Source organism: Anopheles arabiensis, chromosome 3, assembly GCF_016920715.1.
Source record: "Anopheles arabiensis isolate DONGOLA chromosome 3, AaraD3, whole genome shotgun sequence".
NCBI lineage: Eukaryota > Metazoa > Arthropoda > Insecta > Diptera > Culicidae > Anopheles > Anopheles arabiensis.
In genome coordinates, this window is record NC_053518.1 from 16876177 (window position 1) to 16894262 (window position 18086).

Consider the following 18086-nt stretch of genomic DNA (forward strand, 5'->3'; position numbering starts at 1 on the left):
TGCGCGGTCACCGGCGACATATTGATCATCTTCTGCGATTGTCACAACAGCAACAAAAACATATATGTTATACTCAGGAATCACATAGATTAATTGCATGTAGACGGAAGCTCGCACGAAATGCTCTCACTAACCTCTCTGCCCACGCCCATTTACTTTTGCTACAGGATACAATAAAACGGGCATGCCGCGCCATCCGACGATACCGGGCATCGGCAACGACGAGGAGGTCGACTCGTCGCTCGGCGAGCTGGCCCAGCTGACGGTGAACAACGAGACGGAGTCCGGGTACGACGTGTCCAACTCGAAGGAGCCATACCGCAAAACGTGGAACGCCAAGTACACGCTCCGCTCGCACTTTGACGGCGTGCGGGCGCTCGCGTTCCACCCGCAGGAACCGGTCCTGATCACTGCCTCCGAGGACCACACGCTCAAGCTGTGGAATCTGCAGAAAACGGTGCCAGCGAAAAAGTCTGCTAGTCTCGACGTGGAGCCCCTGTACACGTTCCGCTCGCACAGCGGCCCGGTGCTGTGTCTGGCCATGTCCGCCACCGGCGAACAGTGCTACTCGGGCGGGCTGGACGGTGCGATCAACTGCTGGAATCTGCCGAGCTCGAACATCGACCCGTACGACAGCTACGATCCGGAGGTGATGCGCTGCACGATCGACGGCCACACGGACGCGGTCTGGGGGTTGGCGGTGAACCACGCGAAGAACACGCTCGTCTCCTGCTCGGCCGACGGGACGGTGAAGCTGTGGTCACCGTCGGGCAAGATACCGACCAACAGCACCACCTTCACGTCGGAAACGGAGGGCGTCCCGACGTCGGTCGACTTCGTGAAGGACCAGATCGACCGCATCGTGGTCGCGTACAGCAGCACGCACTGCATCATCTACGACACGGAGACGGGCAAGCAGGTGGTGAAGCTCGAGGCGAGCCAGGAGATGACCGGCAATCTCGGCAAGCACATCAACAAGGTGATCAGCCACCCGACGCTGCCGGTTACGATTACCGCGCACGAGGACCGGCACATCCGGTTCTGGGACAATGGGACCGGCTCGCTGGTGCACTCGATGGTGGCCCACCTGGACGCGGTCACCAGCCTGGCGATCGATGCGCACGGGCTGTACCTGCTGTCCGGCTCGCACGACTGCTCGATCCGGCTGTGGCACATGGACAACAAAACGTGCGTGCAGGAGATCACGGCGCATCGGAAAAAGTTCGACGAAAGCATACTGGACGTCGCCTTTCATCCGTCGAAACCGTTCATTGCCAGTGCTGGCGCTGACGCCATAGCGAAGGTGTTCGTTTAATATCTCCCCTGCACACTCACCTGGGGAGCACCACCACCACCACCCGGACGCGTATTGTCGTCGTCGTCGTCGTCGTCGTCGTCGTCATTGTGAGCAAAGCCAGAGGCGCGTGTGCGGCGGTGGTATTATTAGAGCCTGGGGGAGCGTTAAAAGGGAGGATGGGCAAACCCGTAAGACTAGCGCGCGCCCGTGCGGTCGCTTTATGTGTGTGCGTGTATGTTTAGTTTTTAAAATCATACTTCTGATATAGTTATATACACAGTACTAAAAAAATGTTTGTTTTATCCCAAATTAGACAACGGACAAGCGAAAAACACATACAGACAGACACACACACACACATACACACATAAATATATACACATTTACAACACTAACTGCTAACAACGGTGTGGAAAAACGGTAAAAGTAGAGAAGGTTCTACGCTACGTTGTTAAATAGTATCGAAAAATCGAAACAAACTATTACAGCTAATCAAATACGAGCAGAAGCCACAGACGAACAGTTAGACAATGTTGTGAGTGTGCGTGTGTGTATTTGTGTGCGTGTATGTTTGTATGTGCGGATAACGCTTGTGGCACGTAAATTGATAAGAGAGATGCGCACGTTAAATCCTACCCTATATACGCCTTGAGAGGCGCACTAAAAGCGTTTTGTATCGAACGAATGACGCGGAAAGGATGATAGACGAGTAATTCTAGTAACGATACATTTAGCAATTTCATACTCACAAACACAAAAACACAGACAGACAGCAGACGCAGTCCCGATCCCAACATGCAAGTATGAATTTGTTTGGGCGGGGTTTGCGAGTATTACGTGAATTTTTTGTTTTCGGGAAATCAGTCATGGAATGACATGCGTGAAGGGGATGCATAATTAGCAAAAGTAGAACTTGCTTCATCCGCTTGGTGTGAGATTATTTCCTATTTTCTCACAACTTTTATGATTTTCGACCTTGGAATGTGTAAATAACACAATAGTGTTTCGTGTTTTTTTTTGTAACTTTGCATTTCTAAAACCCCCTAAACAAACAAAAAATATGTGCAAATGCTCGTGTAAAGGCGCCTTTTATTTTATCCTTGCTTGGACTGTGTCCAGCACATCACTGTTGCAAATGAACTAATTTGGCCTGCAAAACACAACCGTGTGTGTAAATGGTTTATTTTTTAAAAATCCTTTCAAAATGATCACTTATCACCGCACCCCAAATCATCAGTACTATGATTATTAAGCTGCTCATCGTGACGAAGGTTAATTATCTCAATGTCCCCCCTTTTTTGACGTTTGTTTTAATGAAACGAAGCAGAAACGGTCCAGAACATTCTCATTTTAGTTGATTGTGCTGCTTTTCCTACTTCCGATCAGACCGATGTAGTTGCAATAATGCAAACAAAAATATACACACACACACACATTCACACTCATCTCACACTTCCTCCTTACTCTCTCATACAAGCGAAAATTAGAATAAACAAACAGTAAATAGTAAAAAAATACGCAAACGAATCAGAATTTGGTGGGTAAAACATTATATGCACCTCGACATAATTTACCCGGCATACCGGCATACCACGAGAACGAGAATATACGAGTGTGCGGGTATTGACAGGAAGCACTTACGGAAAAGCTGCGAAACGTGGTGTAGCAGTGGGTTGGTAGTGGAAAGAGTACAACAGTGGACAAATGACAACACTGCTCGATCAAGGTTCGGTTCAAGGATCGGTTGATCGTATCAAGGGGGGGAGTGGATCGTTGAGATACAACCTGATGCAAGCACCACTATTACATTTTCTTATAAAATGAGGAAAACAGTGGGTAAAGCTTAGGTAGTTCTCACTCACCCACACAAACACACACCCACACATACAGATAACAACATGCTGTTTGATTTGATATTTCGTTTTACTGCGTATGTGCATGTAAGAGGGGGAGCAAGTGGGGGGAAATGAAAGCTATAATAGAGTGGCACGTTTGCAAGCTAACAATAGCTTGGTTATGAAGCCGCGCCCTCCCTGCATGCAAGGGCGGAAAAGTCGTCCTCATTACTCATAGAGAAGATTAAATCTTACCCCCCCCCCCTGAATTTTAGGGCGCGCGCCGTAAACAATGGTATCGAATATGTGTTAGAGCAAATGCAAGCAAAAAGTATCATATTTAGTAGCCCTGTTGTGTGCTGTGGATCGTAGCGGCCGGATGGTGGTAGACAGCATCGTCTGTGCGGCACTACTTACAACTTACGCCAGTGCTGCACCACCACCACCACGCTCTGGATGCTAATAGTAAAATGCACTATAATACACCCAAAAAGGAGTTCAAGGAGGCAAAGAGCTAAGGCAAAAGCGGAAAACAGCAGCAAACAGACACGATTATACTATATATGATAAGAGTTAGGAATGCGGAATGGTGGGATACTGAACGATGGGAGTGCATAGTGTGCAAGAGCAATCAGCAGACGAGGAGAGCACGAGATCGGTACGTGTGTACGTGTGTGTGTGTGTGGTGTGATTGTGACTGAAAGAAATAGAAAGAAGCAGCGGTGGGAAGAGGCAGTAATAGAAGCAAGGAAGTAAGTAGAACGAAACAACAAATTATAATAACCCACACACACACACGCACACGTTGCGCGCATTATGATATGATATGGGAAATTGTATTTATTTTACTCAAACTCTCTCCCCAACTCTCCCAACACCACCACTCTCCGCAAAATGCAAAGAAAAACGCGAAAATATGTTGTTAAAGATTTTGATTTATTAATAAAGTGTAGAGTAATTATGATTTCACATCGATCGTTCGTTATTTGTTTGCCTTTTTTTTATGTTTTTTAGTAGTATTGATGTTTTGATTTTGGTTTTACGTTTTTTCGCCCCTTTTTTCTATTAAATTCTTATGCTTTTTGGTTTTACTTACAGCCGGCTACACGCCCGACGGCCGTTGCTAATTCGAAATGTACGTGGAGAACAATACTCTATCAACGCTGGCCGTTGAAATACGCGTTTCGTACAGATGGAAGATGGAAATGCGCACTTTAAGTTTGAGAACACACAGGGATACTTAGGAAATCGTCATACTCTGGGCGTCATAACGAGTCCGGCAAGAGCGTTACAGTTTTGCTGTACAATAAATTCTAAACCTCGTGTGTGGATGTGTGGTAGTGTGGTAGCAGCTTCTTCACGTAGCTTAACGGGGAACCGGAAGAGCAACGCACTCTCCACAACGCTAATCTGCGAAAAGCACCACAGCAAGAATTAAAGGAAGAGGAGTATAGCGCGCACAACACACTATTAATAGCAATACAAATTTTATATAAACGCGTAAACTAAAGGAACAGTGAGAGAGCTAGAGGGTGGAGCAAAGCAGAGCAGATAATTGAAGCTGAAAATGAGCTGAAATTATTAATCATAAAAAAACACCTTACAGACAGCATCTTAATCACCCCCGGCGTAAAGCTCGTGCTGCAAACGAGGCGATGCAGTTAGAGTTGATCTAATTTTGAATGGACAAATATAAAACAAGTGTGTAACTTTCTGTTCAATATGCAACACTGGTCAAACACCTATGGTTTCCATTGTTAAAGTAACACAGTACAGTAACAATATGCGACAAAGCGCAAACATAAGTTAAGAGAGAGAGAGAGAGAGAGGAGCTTACATTTACGACGACGCCAGTTTATAGGGCAATAGAACTACACATTCTCTTGTTTTTCTTCTTTCTTTCTTTTTTGTTCATATCAATGGAAAAGCCGAATGCTGCCTCTTCTTTTTCGGAGTTTCCTTTGAAATTTTATTTAACTTAATCGCAAGCGAAACACACGCAACCCGTATGATAATGGAGAATCTTCTCGCCAGCTTCCGGTTCCCCGCCTGACTCTCTATGCGTGTTTGTAGATACTGAACCAAAAAAAATGAACAAAAATGAAGAAGGAAACATAACACATTAAAACCGAAGTGAAAAGTGGATAGAAAAGAAGCAAAGAAGGAAAACAAACAACAAGAAAAAAAAACCCTTAAACATAGCAACTCGTACTCGAAATGTAGCATTTCATGCGTAGCGTAATAGTAATATAATAGTGGAAGCAACATGGAAAATGAAACAAAAAACATGAAAAACAACACACGTTTCTCTCGCTGTCGGAGATAACAAGAGATGAAGGTATAGTGCAGTAAACACTCAAACACAATAATAAGCAAAAGAAATAAGTAAAAAATGGACAACAAACTAGAAAGTTTCTTTTTTTGTGTTCGTTTTTTTTCTAGTGTGTTGTTACACGTAAAGGGGTGAAATGAAAAGCAATAGAACTTTCAAGTCATGTTTCTTTTAATTGTTAATGTTTCTTGTTTTTTCCTTCCTAATTTTTAAAACACTCTCCTCTGCTAGCAAAAGCAGCAATTGCAAATTGATAAATACAGTTTTATTTCCAATTACCACTCTACCTAACCGATACACACTTGCGCAAAACTGCATAGAAGTAAAGTTGAACAGACAACAGGAAAACAAAAGCAAGCAAAGCAACTGGCTAATGCATCACAAGCGCATGGCAAAATAATACACACACGCGCGACCACTCTCTAACCCAAAAAAAACAACAAAAAACAGTCGTTAATGATAATAAGTAGTTATAAAACCTTTGATATGAATAAAATTCAATGCATCGCTGAATTGTAGTTTATTTTAATAGAATATACAAGTAAAAAGTAAACAGGACAAAAGAAGTAAACAAGGCAGGATGAGAAGAAGCGAAGACGAACAAAAAGGTAAATAACAAACAAGCAAGGAAAATAGAATGAAATAAAACTCGGAAAGAAGCCGAAAAGAAGAAACGCAGCAAAAATTCGAAGAGAAGCAAAACAGACACAGCTGAACAGAAAAAAATAACAAACGGACCATGAATAATGTGGCAATACCGGTCTGGCGAATGGTAAATAATCCTTATAAATCCTAAAAAAATGGAAACCTTTGGGTAAACCGGAAGCTAACAAAGAAAGAAAGAGAGAAACCAAACAATAGGGAGGTGAATGAAGCAAAACTCATTTGAAAATAAGCAAAATACACTCACTATCACTATTCGAAGTGCGCAATTTTTAACAAGCAAATATAGCCACCATTCGTACCATTTAGAACCGTTCATACTCACCTCAACTCACTATAGCCATCCAATAGAGACACGTACATTCACACACACACACCATGCAAAACATACAAAACATACCATATATGGCATTACACACTATGATAGGCAATATGCGCGCAAACAATTTAGGCAATATGCACGCGCGCGCCCGACAAAGCTAATAGTAAGTGTCCTGCAAAGCACGGACCCTTTTTTTCTGGAAGTTAGCTAGCTAGTAGCACTGAAAAGCAGAAGAGAAGAGGAGAGAAGCGGGGAAGTAAAATAAAGAAAATGAAACAAGAAAACAGAGAGAGAGAGAGAGAAAATACCCCGAAAAGGACAAATACGAATAATAAAAAACAAAACAAAATAAAACAAAAAAAAGTATAGCAAATACACGCTAACGTTCTCGAATGTGTTAGTTGCTGTGTAAAATCGCTTTGAAAAAGAATTTAAAAGAAAACGGGAAGAAAAGGCACACACACACACACACACACTGGTTGCCTGGCCGTTTCATTGCCAGCTACCTACCGCAAGATGTCCTTTTTGCCTGATGACGATGATAATGATAACGTTGATGAAACTGGCAGGGGACGAACTATTACTACTAATACTACTACTACTATTACTACTACTAGTACTAACTACTAACACACACATAAACACACAACAGTACCGAAGAAAAAGAAGAAACAAAAACTGGATCATATTGTGTTTTACCTTGTAATATATTGTATTTAAATGAAAACATGTACTAATAATTGAACAATGATGATAAAAGTATAAAAAAAAGAGCAAGAAAACACTCACAAAACACAAAAACACAACAAAGTAGAGAACAAATAGAATTTAATCTTAAACGCGATTAACAAAGAAACAAAACGGGGAAAGAACAAACAAAAGTTGGAAAGTGTGAAACAAAAGTGAACAATTGAATGCGATGATGATGCTGATGATGTCACACTTAACTGGGACTGGTGGGACTTTAAAACGAAAATGAGAATGGAGAAAAGAAAACAAAGAAAAAGGAAACTTGCAATAAAGCGCCGGAAACGACAGAATAATCACTTAAGAAACGAGAGAAGAAAGAAGAAAAACACAAATGAAGCAGGCCAGACCGCATTTAAATAAGCGTAAATGATTTGAACAAATGCAAGAAACAACTATGAAACAGAATGGTAAAACAAATAGAAGGGGAGAAAACTAAACCGAGATGTCCACGGTGTCCGAAACAGAGGCAAAGAAGAAAGAGTAATGAACGTGAGACGAGTAAATCTCGTTAGAAAACATAATGTTTGAAATCTAATAAGAAAAGTGCAGGAAACAGAATGCGCAGGAACACGACAGGATGACAGGACAACAGTAGCAGCAACACCAGCAGAGGGGAGTAATGCTGGCGGGGTAAATGACATTAAATTTATTAAAGTTTAAATAAATGGACTAAAATCAAATAACCTTGCACGCGTTTTTCTCATTTAACTATAATTTTCTGATTAGAAAAAAAATGCTACCGAAATACTTGTTAAGGCTTGTGTTTAAAATGATTTAATTTATATATTATATTGTTTTGCTCCCGTAGGACAACGTGTGTTACATGTTTCGCCCGGCCGTACTTCACCTCTTCCTATATACAAACAATTGATTTCGGTAATACACAATCTTCGTCCGTCCGCTCGCCCCCCAAATGTAACAGCTCCACACTTACTTCTGCCCAGCCCCGGATTCGTTAGCACTTCGTATTCGTATTCGCTAAGCCAAAAAGCCACTAGGTTCTAGGATATAATATGCCAGAATAAAACAGAAGGACGCCTGCAGTCGCTCCCCGGGATTCATCAAGCCAGCGTGTGGGGACAATGGGATAAAAATTGTTACTAAAAATAGAACAAAATTCAACTATACAATGGTGTGTGCTCCCGTGAGCGCAATAATCGACCAAAAACCATCACCCCCCCTTCAGACCCACACTACGCCAGGAAGATAACGAAAAAGATGAAAAACAGTATCAACACGCCAAAGATCTTGATCATCAGCCAACGGTTCTTCGTGACCGATTGGAAGTATTTGAGAATTTCCCCGTGGGCCGCCTCCACGTTCAGCTCCACGTCCTGCAGATTGCTATCGATCCGTTCGACCATCTCCTCCTGCTCCTTCACCATGTGGGCCAGCTGCTGGAAGATGCCACCCAGCTCCACGATCGTGCTTTCGATGTTTTGCATCGTTTCGGCCCGCTCCTGCACGTAGCTGTCGGACTCATCGTACAGCACCAGCTGCTGCTGCTGCTGCTGTTGCTGTAGCAACGGTGCCCGTTCGGAGGACGATCCACCAGACGTGCCGGCGCCGCCCATATCGATGCACACCTGATCCTGCTGCTCCTGTAGCAGCAAGCTGCCCTGCGTTGAGCCGCGCATCGTCGACGGTGGCAATCCACCGGCCATCGGACCTTGACTGAACTGTAAAATGGTACAAAAGGGAGGGGCGAAAATGAAGTGTTTGTCTGGTCACGAAGCTGGAAGCTGCCATTTTTGTCCGGCCTTACCTGATCCCGTCGCGTTTTCTGCTGCTTCAAGTTTTCCGTCCGCACCTCCAGCACCTGCTTGAAGTCGGAGCTCATGTTGGCGAGCTTGGCCTGCAGCGCCACCACCATGTTGGAGGAATGTGAAAGCAAATGCTTGCCGTTGCTGGTGGACCTTCGTTGCGATTTCGAGACCTCCTGCAGGCGGGCGATCTGTTGGTTGAGCGAGTTCAGGTCGCCCTTGATGATGTACGTCAGCTCCTGTATCTCGGCTGGCCGGTCGTCGAAAAGCGTCTTCTTCTTAGCCACTGGAAAATGGGAATGCAATTTTTTGAATTTTTAAACCACGCTTACATGCAACGGGAAAAGTGCAGCAAACACTTACGTAGCGTCAACTTTTCCAGCTTGGTGTACGTGCTGGCAATGTTTTTGCCAATGTGCTTGGCAATCATCATAAACTCCGCGTAGCTCTGCATGTGCTTGGCCTTGCGCGGGTCTTTCAGGTTCACTGCCCGCTGGATGTTGCGGCCCTGGAGCGACCGGATTGCGCTCGCAAACTCACCGGAACGGTCCCGCGCCGTCATCGTGAACTCCGGCAGTGCACTGTTCTTACCGAGCAGATCGTCGTCGTCGTCCTCCTCCTCCTCCCGTTGGCCTTCACTCGCCCAAAAGCCCTGTTGCTGCTGCTTCGGTGGTGGCTCGTTCCAAGCGTTCCTTGGCGCGGGATTGGTCGGTGCGGGTGCAACCGAGGCAAAGATTCGCTGCGACAGCGCTGGTAACCAGCTGGTGGCCGAACTAGGCGCCGGATATTTGGGCTTCTCGGGGATGTCGTCTTCCACTCGCTGGTGGTGGTGGTGGTGGTGCTGGCTAGTCCCCGATGACGAGGCGGAAGTTGCTGTTCCGTCCGAACCGATCGTTATTACAGCGAATGAGTCACCCGTATCGTCAGCACCGTAACGACGTCTTGCCCTTGATTGCATCGCATAATCGCGCTACCGTAGCACCACACCAACCGAAACACCCATTAAACCCCAAAGGAAGGGCTCCTCTTTTGTTGGATGTTGTTGTCGTTTGCGTTGCGTCTGCAGCGGGGAACGGCGGACGAGAGGGATCCTCCAGACGGGAAGGACGGGTTTTTTCTTTAACGTAGGCACATGGGACAATTTGCGGGTAACACAATTAGTTAGTATTTGCGCCCATTGGAATGAGTGAAATCAATTGTTTTTGTACGATTTCCTACAAAATGACGTGGAATGAAAAAGTTACAAATTTTGGCTTATTTTTTTTCTCTGCTGTTTTTGACAGACTGTTTGTCAGAAGGGACCAAGGTGAGTAGTGTAAGGTAGCTCATTTGGCTTTTTCTTCGTTTTTATTTTTTTTTTTAAGTATTATTCTATTTCACACAAGATCCACATTAAAATATGAGCAAGTTATTGAATAACATAATATTTCATCATAATTTGCAGATAATTAACCTTTTTTTAAAGCCTTTTTGAACGCTACGCTGTCATACCAACTGTCAAATTGATCTCACCTTCAGTGTGTATCTGGGAATCTTGGGACGAACGAGAGAGTTGTCAATTTTTTATCAGACACACGACCCGGTGGTATTTTGGAGCACGATTGCTTCCACTTAAAACTTAATTAAAATAGAAAACGAGCTGTTCGTGACTGAAAATGACGCTCTACCACTTTGGTAACTGTGCCGCGTTGGTGTACGTGCCGTACTATTTCACCTACAAATATTCCGGACTGTAAGTACCTAGCCTTTTCCTTCGCGTTCCGAATGTGGATTGCGTCCGTGCTGTGATTTTATCTTTTAATTAAATTATGTACCATTTTTCCTTACCTCACCTCGAATGGATTCATGCAGCTCCGAATATGGTGCGTTCTGGAAATGTGTTCAGGCGGGTGGAATTTACGTGTTTACGCAGCTTTGCAAAATGCTTGTCCTTGCAACGTTCTTCCCCGACACCGACACCTTCACGGAAGGGGCACCATTTAACTTCATTGCCGTAAGTGTACCCCCCATCATGCACACACACACGGGTTCCGACTCACTGTCCCTAATCACCCTACACCTGCCCTTCCATTACAGGAATTTCTCCGCTGCAGTGTCGATCTGGTCGACTTCCTTGGGCTTGCCTTCGTGCTGTCTCGAATTCCGGGCAAGGGGCACAGCAAACTGATCACCGCCGGGTTGGGCTGGGCAACGGCGGAAGTGATACTGTCCCGCGGCCTGATGCTGTGGGTCGGCGCACGCGGGGCCGAGTTTTCCTGGCTCTACATCCAAAAGTGTCTCGAGTCGAACGTGCTGCTCGTGCAGCACCTGTCGACCGCTACCCTGCTGTGGTTGTTCTCGCGCCACGATCTGGACAGGAAGCTGGTACCGCTGGTGGTGCTGCTGCTCGTGGCCACCTCGTACCGGGGCGTATGGCTGGAGGGAACGCTGCACGCCATGTCCGCCGGGCCGTGGCTTAGCTTGGCACTGAAAGCCCTCATCACGAGCTGCATGGGCGTCGGTACGTTGCACATCTACTCGGGGCTGGCGCAACAGATCGGCCTGTAGGGGCGTGGTGTGGTGCCCTTATTCTCTACTCAATAGTGTACAACTATCGAGTTAGTAGTAGTAGCTACTCTTACTTTCATTGTCTCTAGTGGTGTTTGTTTTGGAAAACTGGTGGACACTTTGATCGTTTATAGTTTCGTTTTATTTAAGTTCGTGTTGTTGCATCGGGTGAATAAATTCATCAATATCAATACGGTGGCCAAACATACAGTTCAGTTCAGTCTTCAATTTTGTACAATTCTACCCCCGATACACCACATTCAGACGTACAGCAGCTACACTATCGCTACAAAAGAAGGTATAAAACTAGGTAATGACCTTATCGTTTCGTTAATGAAGTGGCCAGTTTTGAAACTTTTGCACCATTACTGGCAATCCATATTCATTCGTCGCAATACGTATGATTTTTGTAGCGGAGAGTTCTGTAAAAACAAACATCAGCTTGTTAGGATAAAATAGTTACAACAAAAGATGATTAACTTTACCTAACAGCTTGGCAAACAACGACGCAGCAATTTGCCGGCTGCCCATCTTGGCCTGTATCATCTCGAACGGAATGGATTCGTCCGCCACCTCATCGAACAGGGAGCGCAGCACTACCTGAAGCGCATGGCTCGTCACTACGCCTTCGTCCTTCTTATCCTTCCGCTTTTCGCTGTGTGGATCTTCCGTCCTTTTCAAATAGTCCCACTCCGCCGGATTGCCAGTAAAGCGCGTCAGGAAGCTACGCATGCTCGTTGGAGCGTTATTGCCCGTTGGCTCAACACACGGAGCAGATTCGGCCGTTGTAACCATTGCAGGAACACCCGGCAACTCGGTAGGTAGTTCAATCGGCGCAAACGTTTCAATTGGTGGAACGATTTCGGCCGTTGGTACCTCCTCCGTTTGCGGAGCATTGCTCTTGCAAATACCGTTTTTATCGCGCTTTGATGGTTTTTTCTTGCTAAACTCAAACTTAGAGAGGGGTGTGGCTCTCTCCTTCCGAACGCTAAGGTTGCGCTTATACAGGAAGCTATGAAGCCAAGGGCGCAATGGTTCGGCGAATAGTTGGTTCAGCTTTTGCTCAGCCAAAAATGCTTGCACCTCTTGCCTTGGTTGTTCCTGCGGAAGGAGGGATCAGTGATGATTAAACTAGAGAAATTGCCACTCCACAACTACTCACCATGGTGACGGTCGTTTTGGCACATTTTGCCAACTGTCGTGCCAAGCAGTTGGTACTGATCTGCGTAAAAACGTCCACAATTAGCCGCGATCGCTTTTTGGGGACGACATTTGTTGGAGTAATTTCGTGTCTCTTCTCCCCCATAATATTGTTTTCGATTGGTGGGTTTTGTTCAGTCTCGTCAGCGCTGTTCTCTTCCTCTTTTACTCTGTGGAGGAAAAATAGGAGTTAAATATGAATTCGAGGTAATTTTATCTATTTTTTAGGTTTCGTTGCTTACGCATAAAATGCAGCATTTAAAGAAATTAGTTCTATTTCGTCCTTATTGTCTTCCTCGTCGGAAACATACATCGGTACTGGCTGCAAGGTGTCTTCTTCTAATGGAAGGATATCACTATCCCTACCAAAAAAGAGAAAATAAAATGAACGGAACATGAACCATAAACTCGTTACAAATAAATTACAAAATTACAAATTACAATAAATTACTCGCTACAAACTACTTCGGCTTACCGAATACTATCCACTGCATCTAATTCTGGCTCTAGCGAAGGATCGATATCCATCAGGTCGTCCTGTGTAACGGGCAAGTCCGAATGTATCTTGGACGCCAGTTCCGCTTCCGGTTCCTGCGCTGAATCGTTGAAAAAATCCAACAACTCATTAGACCTCGCCTCCCCGAAATCATTATCCACCGTATGATACTCTTCTTCGTGGCGCAGCGAAGGCGGCAGCTCGCGCAGCGTAATGTCGTCCACGTTTTGTACCGTTGTGCTTTGCTGGCTAGCCAACAGCGCATCAATCACATCCTTCTCGCTGCCGGCTTCCATATGCATGTCGATGTCCATGGATAACAATTCGTCCAAGGTTATCGGCACTTTGGGGCGACCATCTTTGCCGGGCCGGCACTCAACCTCAAACTGTCGAACACTGAAAAAGGGGAAAGAAGTCTCAATGGTAAGTGAGTATTTCAACACGGAAAAACGGCAACACAACGACAAACTCTTACACATTCTTTTCCTTGTAACCAATTTTGCGTCCCTTGAAATGTTTATGGTCCACAATTAGTATGCGATCTGTGGGAGAAAAAATATTATAACGTAAATTATAACATACGGATTAAAATGTAAATTCCCACTGCTCTCCACATACCACGAAGTTGCTGTACATTAAACAGAAAAATGTAACACATTCCGCAAACGATTTTGGCGTTTACATCCAACGGCTTGGTGCGGCTTTGAACGAGGTCAAAAACGAATTTGCTTGAAATGGAAAGAAATAAAAATGAAATGTTACGCATTGTCATTGCGACGCTCTTCCAACGCTATCGGCGGTACCTCACTTCCATGAGATCGAACTGATGCTCGTTCTTTTCTACCAGCCGAGTGTATTTCTTCACATTGGTGCCGGCCGTTAGCACGCACGTGAACAGATTATCGTTCAGCAGCGCCACTTGCTGCTCTTGTTGAGGTTTTTCTTTTTGGGGTGCCATTTTTTGTTTGCTAGTTACTGAACACTTTTTACTGAACTCGAAATGGTTTTATTACGCTGCAAAACTGCAGGATGCAGGAGGATTGAGGATTTTGCTACTAGAAAATGCTGTGACACAACGTGACCGTTCTGCTCCGATGCAGTCCGTTGTAATGACAGAAAATGGTAACATGGCAACAGGGCTAGTGCCTGGAGCCACAGTCTCTGGTTGCTAGTAGCAACGGATCTAATGTATCGAGTGGAGCGAAGAGAGGAGAGGATGATGGAATACGGACCCTGTATTCTCTATATGCACACACACGCACACACTCACACGTCACTAAGTAGTGCGAGTGTATTGAGTAACGACACCGTGAATGATTGTTCCTAGTTTGATCTTAGTAGCCTTTGTTTTGTGCAATCCATCTAGCGCAAGTGTACACTGCCTAAAAAATTGGCAACAGGCCAAACGGATTTTTCACCTCTTAAATGAGCTTTAATGTTGAAATCGTATTCAATAGAAAATCTGTTTGGCTTTGAAATTGATTCATTTTTGGTTTCTTACTGGAAACAAAATGAAACTGTGTTGTCTAGAATAAATAGAATGCATTAGAGCAGTGTCAGCATTCAAGCTAATAAGATTCTGTTTAGAGAGCTTAAAGGAAAGCGTAGAGAAAAACTAGGATAAAATCTCTAAACATTTCATTTTTACAACTGCTACTAAACGTTTTCCAATGCAACAACTGTATCTGCCCTGGCTGAGACAAAGAACGAATCGCGAACCAATCCTTTATAAGCAAGTAATAGTCATCCAAGTAGCCAAGAAGTAACGCAACTAATGAGCGTTACTTCTTGTTAGAATTTGTAAGTCACAAACCAGCCTAGACATCGTCGAAAAAAATCCAATCAGACAAACTGATCCGGCAAAGCCCTTTCTTGATCTCGGCTAGCCCAGCAATCCCTCATTAGCGATGTACCGCGATGGGATAGATTCCCCCATTCGGATTGTTTGCGTGATTGTGCAACGTATGTTTGCAGATTATAAACAAATGATAATGCAGGAACGATGGACAAACAATAGAGGAGCTTTGAGCATGAAACCAAACCTGCTAACCAACTCCTACCGAGCTGGACACATGTGTTCGATATGCTCGCATTATGCAACACCGATAACATCATTATTTTTCAATCGAAAGCAAATACACCATCTACCGTACACGGTTCTGTCCCCTTCCAAAAGCCAAGCCTATAAATGCAACGACCAACCAACACGTGGGAATAAGTTTCAAATTTGAACTCTACCCAACAACCCAACACAAGTATGGAATTGTCCACAGATTTGCTACACTTTACCAGTGCTTTTCAACTGTTCCTGCAAACACTAGCCCTGACGCACCTGTCCGGACACTATAGTGTTTGTGTGGTGCGCAGCATTCACGACGATGTTCGGTTGGAGTTTCCACGCGCTATCGTAACCGTTACGCTAGAATCACCGGGCAACACCACGGACACGACCTTCGGCGGTCGCTTGGTGCGCTCCATAAATGTCGGCTGTGAAGGGTTTTTGGTGCTGGAAGGGGCACTGTTTCCATTTCTGGACCATTTTCGGTCGGCCCACGAAGCAGCCTACTTCCGAGCGCATAACAAACGTATCATTGCCAATGTGCGGCTTGGTCCAGTGGAAAGAGAACGGTTGCTACAGCACGATACGATGGAAGTTACACCCAACATGCTGCTGGTGGAGGTGAATGAATCGGAAGGAATGGTAGGTCTTTACACGACGAAGTTATCGCCGCAGGAACCAAGAGGAATTGTGGCAGAGTTGATGCTGCTGGAGCGGCTCCGGTTAGGGGAGCAGTTGTTGTTAGGGCTGCCGGAATCGATCCGAAAGTTTCCCGATAAGCTGACCGACATGGAGGGAAGACGCGTTCGGCTGTCCACCTTGCCGTATCCTCCCTGTAGCGTGGCAAATGAAGTGGTAATTTGCGGAGATGATCTCTACGGACAGTCCAAATATTCTAATGCTCAAATTTCTTCCATAGCCACTGGGTGAAGGAAATGCTCGCAGTACGGTTCCGGCCAACTACTCCTTGCAGGCGGATGGGACGGAAATTTTGATGGTACTGGAGCTCTGCCGTCGTCACAACTGTACGTTGGAGATAGAGCTGGGTAGGTCGAAAACGAAGGGGATGCCTTCTTCGTTATCTCTGTCCTGCAATGCCTCCTCGTTTCTTCCCACACAGTTGCCAACTCGGAATGGGGCCAGGTGTACCCGAATGGTTCGGCCGATGGTTTGATAGGATCATTGATCGATCGTCGTTCGGATGTGGCCGTGGCTGCAATATACCGTTGGTAAGCATGAGCCAGCCTCGTTATGCCCTTAATTCCAAAGGTTCAACCTTCAACACAGGTACAACTGGTACCAGTACATGACAATGTCGGCCTACACTGGTCGATCGGGCGTCTCAGCGCTTGTTCCGCGGCCCCGTCTCCTACCCTACTGGCAGACGCCATTCCTGTCGTTCCCGCCAAGCCTCTGGCTAATGGTGGCCATTTCATTCTGCGTGGGAACAGTTGCCGTGTTCCTTACCGAGCACGCCCGCCACCACATACATCCGCTTTCCGGTTCCACCAGTCACAACAACAGGCTGGTCGATTCCATCTTCTTCATGGTGAGCTTGTACGTGGAACAGTCCGTCCCGCTGCCGAACAGTTTGCTGGCGGGTTCGATGCTGCTTACGTTTCTCCTCTTCGGAGGGTTCATGATCGGTAACAGCTATGCCGGTGCGCTGGCCTGCGTGATGACGATACCCCGGTACGAAAAGTCCATCGACACGCGGGCCGACTTTGCCGCCAGCGGGATGAAATGGTCCGGCCCGACGGTTGCGTGGATGAACTCGCTGCTGATGGCGGAACAGCCGGAGCTGGTAACGATTCGCGACCGGTACGAGGTGCACGGTGGTGATACGTTGGCCCGCTACTCGCAGACACGGCGCGACATGGGCTACGTGCACGAGCGGTTGCAGTACGGGAGCTATGCGCTGGAGTCGTTCATCAATCTGAATGCGACGCGCTTGCTGCAACCGCTCAAGGAGGACGTGTTTTGGGAGCAGATCGTAACGGCGTGCAGCAAAACGTGGCCACTGATGGGGTACTACGACGATCTGATACTGCGCGTGCAGCAGAATGGCATCCTGCGCTACTGGGAGCTGGGGGTAAGCAGGGTGGTGGAAGGGAGTTTACCATTTTGCCAGTTTTACTAGTTGCGGTCTGTTTTGCAGAGCGTTATCCGGAACATGGGGCTGGAGATTCAGCGCAATTTAGCGAACGCACGGGTGCAGGACTCCGACCACGAGCCGGTCAAGCTACGGATGGCACATTTTCTCGGCGTGTTTTTCATACTGTTCGTGGGGCTCAGTCTGGCGAGCGCTATTTTCGTAGCGGAGCTGGTGGTGTATCGGGCAAATTCTAATATGACTACGAAGCAAAAAGTGCAAGTAAAAAGTGTAGATTAGAATGTTGGGGAAGGTTTTTCCCATTGGCTTTTTAGTTTCTTATTTGTCTTTATCTTACAGGGTTTCCCACGATTTATTGGTCAGTTCCCATGATTTTTTGGTGCGTTCCCACGATTTTTTGGTCGTATCCTATAGATTGTTGGTTCGATCCCATAATTTATTGGTATTTTCCGATTGGATATCAATACAATTAGACCAAAAAATTCTGGGAAACGACCAAAAAATCGTGGGAACGCACGAAAAAAATACGGGAATCTACCAAAAATTAATGGGAACCCACCAATAAATCGTGGGAAACCCTGTATTAAGAATGCTTGTTAGAATCATTAAAGCTGTAAGTTCTAAATTCAATTTAAAGTATTCTTAATTTGAATTTAGAAGTTCTAGCTTTACGGTAAAAGCACTCTATTATGTTCATTGTACCTATATT

General features: G+C 45.6%; 5 protein-coding genes across 9 annotated transcripts in view; 3 read left to right on the forward strand and 2 right to left on the reverse strand.

Moving 5' to 3' along the window:
- Window positions 1-7678, forward strand: part of LOC120904914 (striatin-3) — a 34354-nt gene extending 26676 nt beyond the window's left edge. For all 5 annotated transcript variants that reach the window (XM_040315397.1, XM_040315393.1, XM_040315395.1 and 2 more), the window contains one exon: window positions 168-7678. In XM_040315397.1, coding sequence (XP_040171331.1) covers window positions 168-1315 — 1148 coding nt within the window. In that variant the 3' untranslated portion in view covers window positions 1316-7678. The remainder of the gene's footprint in view (window positions 1-167) is intronic.
- A 272-nt stretch (window positions 7679-7950) lies between these two features.
- On the reverse strand, window positions 7951-10253 carry LOC120904915 (syntaxin-5). Its single transcript, XM_040315398.1, has 3 exons — window positions 9326-10253; window positions 8965-9248; window positions 7951-8878 (listed from the first exon to the last, which is right to left on the reverse strand). The coding sequence occupies exons 1-3, from the start codon at window positions 9918-9920 to the stop codon at window positions 8393-8395; spliced, it is 1365 nt and encodes a 454-aa protein (XP_040171332.1). The 5' UTR covers window positions 9921-10253; the 3' UTR covers window positions 7951-8392.
- A 257-nt stretch (window positions 10254-10510) lies between these two features.
- On the forward strand, window positions 10511-11717 carry LOC120902014 (transmembrane protein 147). The gene is made up of 3 exons (XM_040310439.1): window positions 10511-10694; window positions 10814-10955; window positions 11039-11717. Exons 1-3 carry the CDS (start codon window positions 10618-10620, stop codon window positions 11507-11509), a joined length of 690 nt encoding a protein of 229 aa, XP_040166373.1. The 5' UTR covers window positions 10511-10617; the 3' UTR covers window positions 11510-11717.
- On the reverse strand, window positions 11634-15146 carry LOC120902012. Its single transcript, XM_040310438.1, has 8 exons — window positions 14009-15146; window positions 13824-13933; window positions 13681-13747; window positions 13185-13601; window positions 12952-13071; window positions 12672-12879; window positions 11995-12610; window positions 11634-11931 (listed from the first exon to the last, which is right to left on the reverse strand). Exons 1-8 carry the CDS (start codon window positions 14161-14163, stop codon window positions 11840-11842), a joined length of 1785 nt encoding a protein of 594 aa, XP_040166372.1. The 5' UTR covers window positions 14164-15146; the 3' UTR covers window positions 11634-11839.
- LOC120905172 (glutamate receptor ionotropic, kainate 5-like) lies at window positions 15141-17656 on the forward strand. The gene is made up of 5 exons (XM_040316021.1): window positions 15141-16119; window positions 16184-16310; window positions 16385-16493; window positions 16552-17356; window positions 17423-17656. Exons 1-5 carry the CDS (start codon window positions 15463-15465, stop codon window positions 17654-17656), a joined length of 1932 nt encoding a protein of 643 aa, XP_040171955.1. The 5' UTR covers window positions 15141-15462.
- Window positions 17657-18086: the final 430 nt, after the last annotated feature.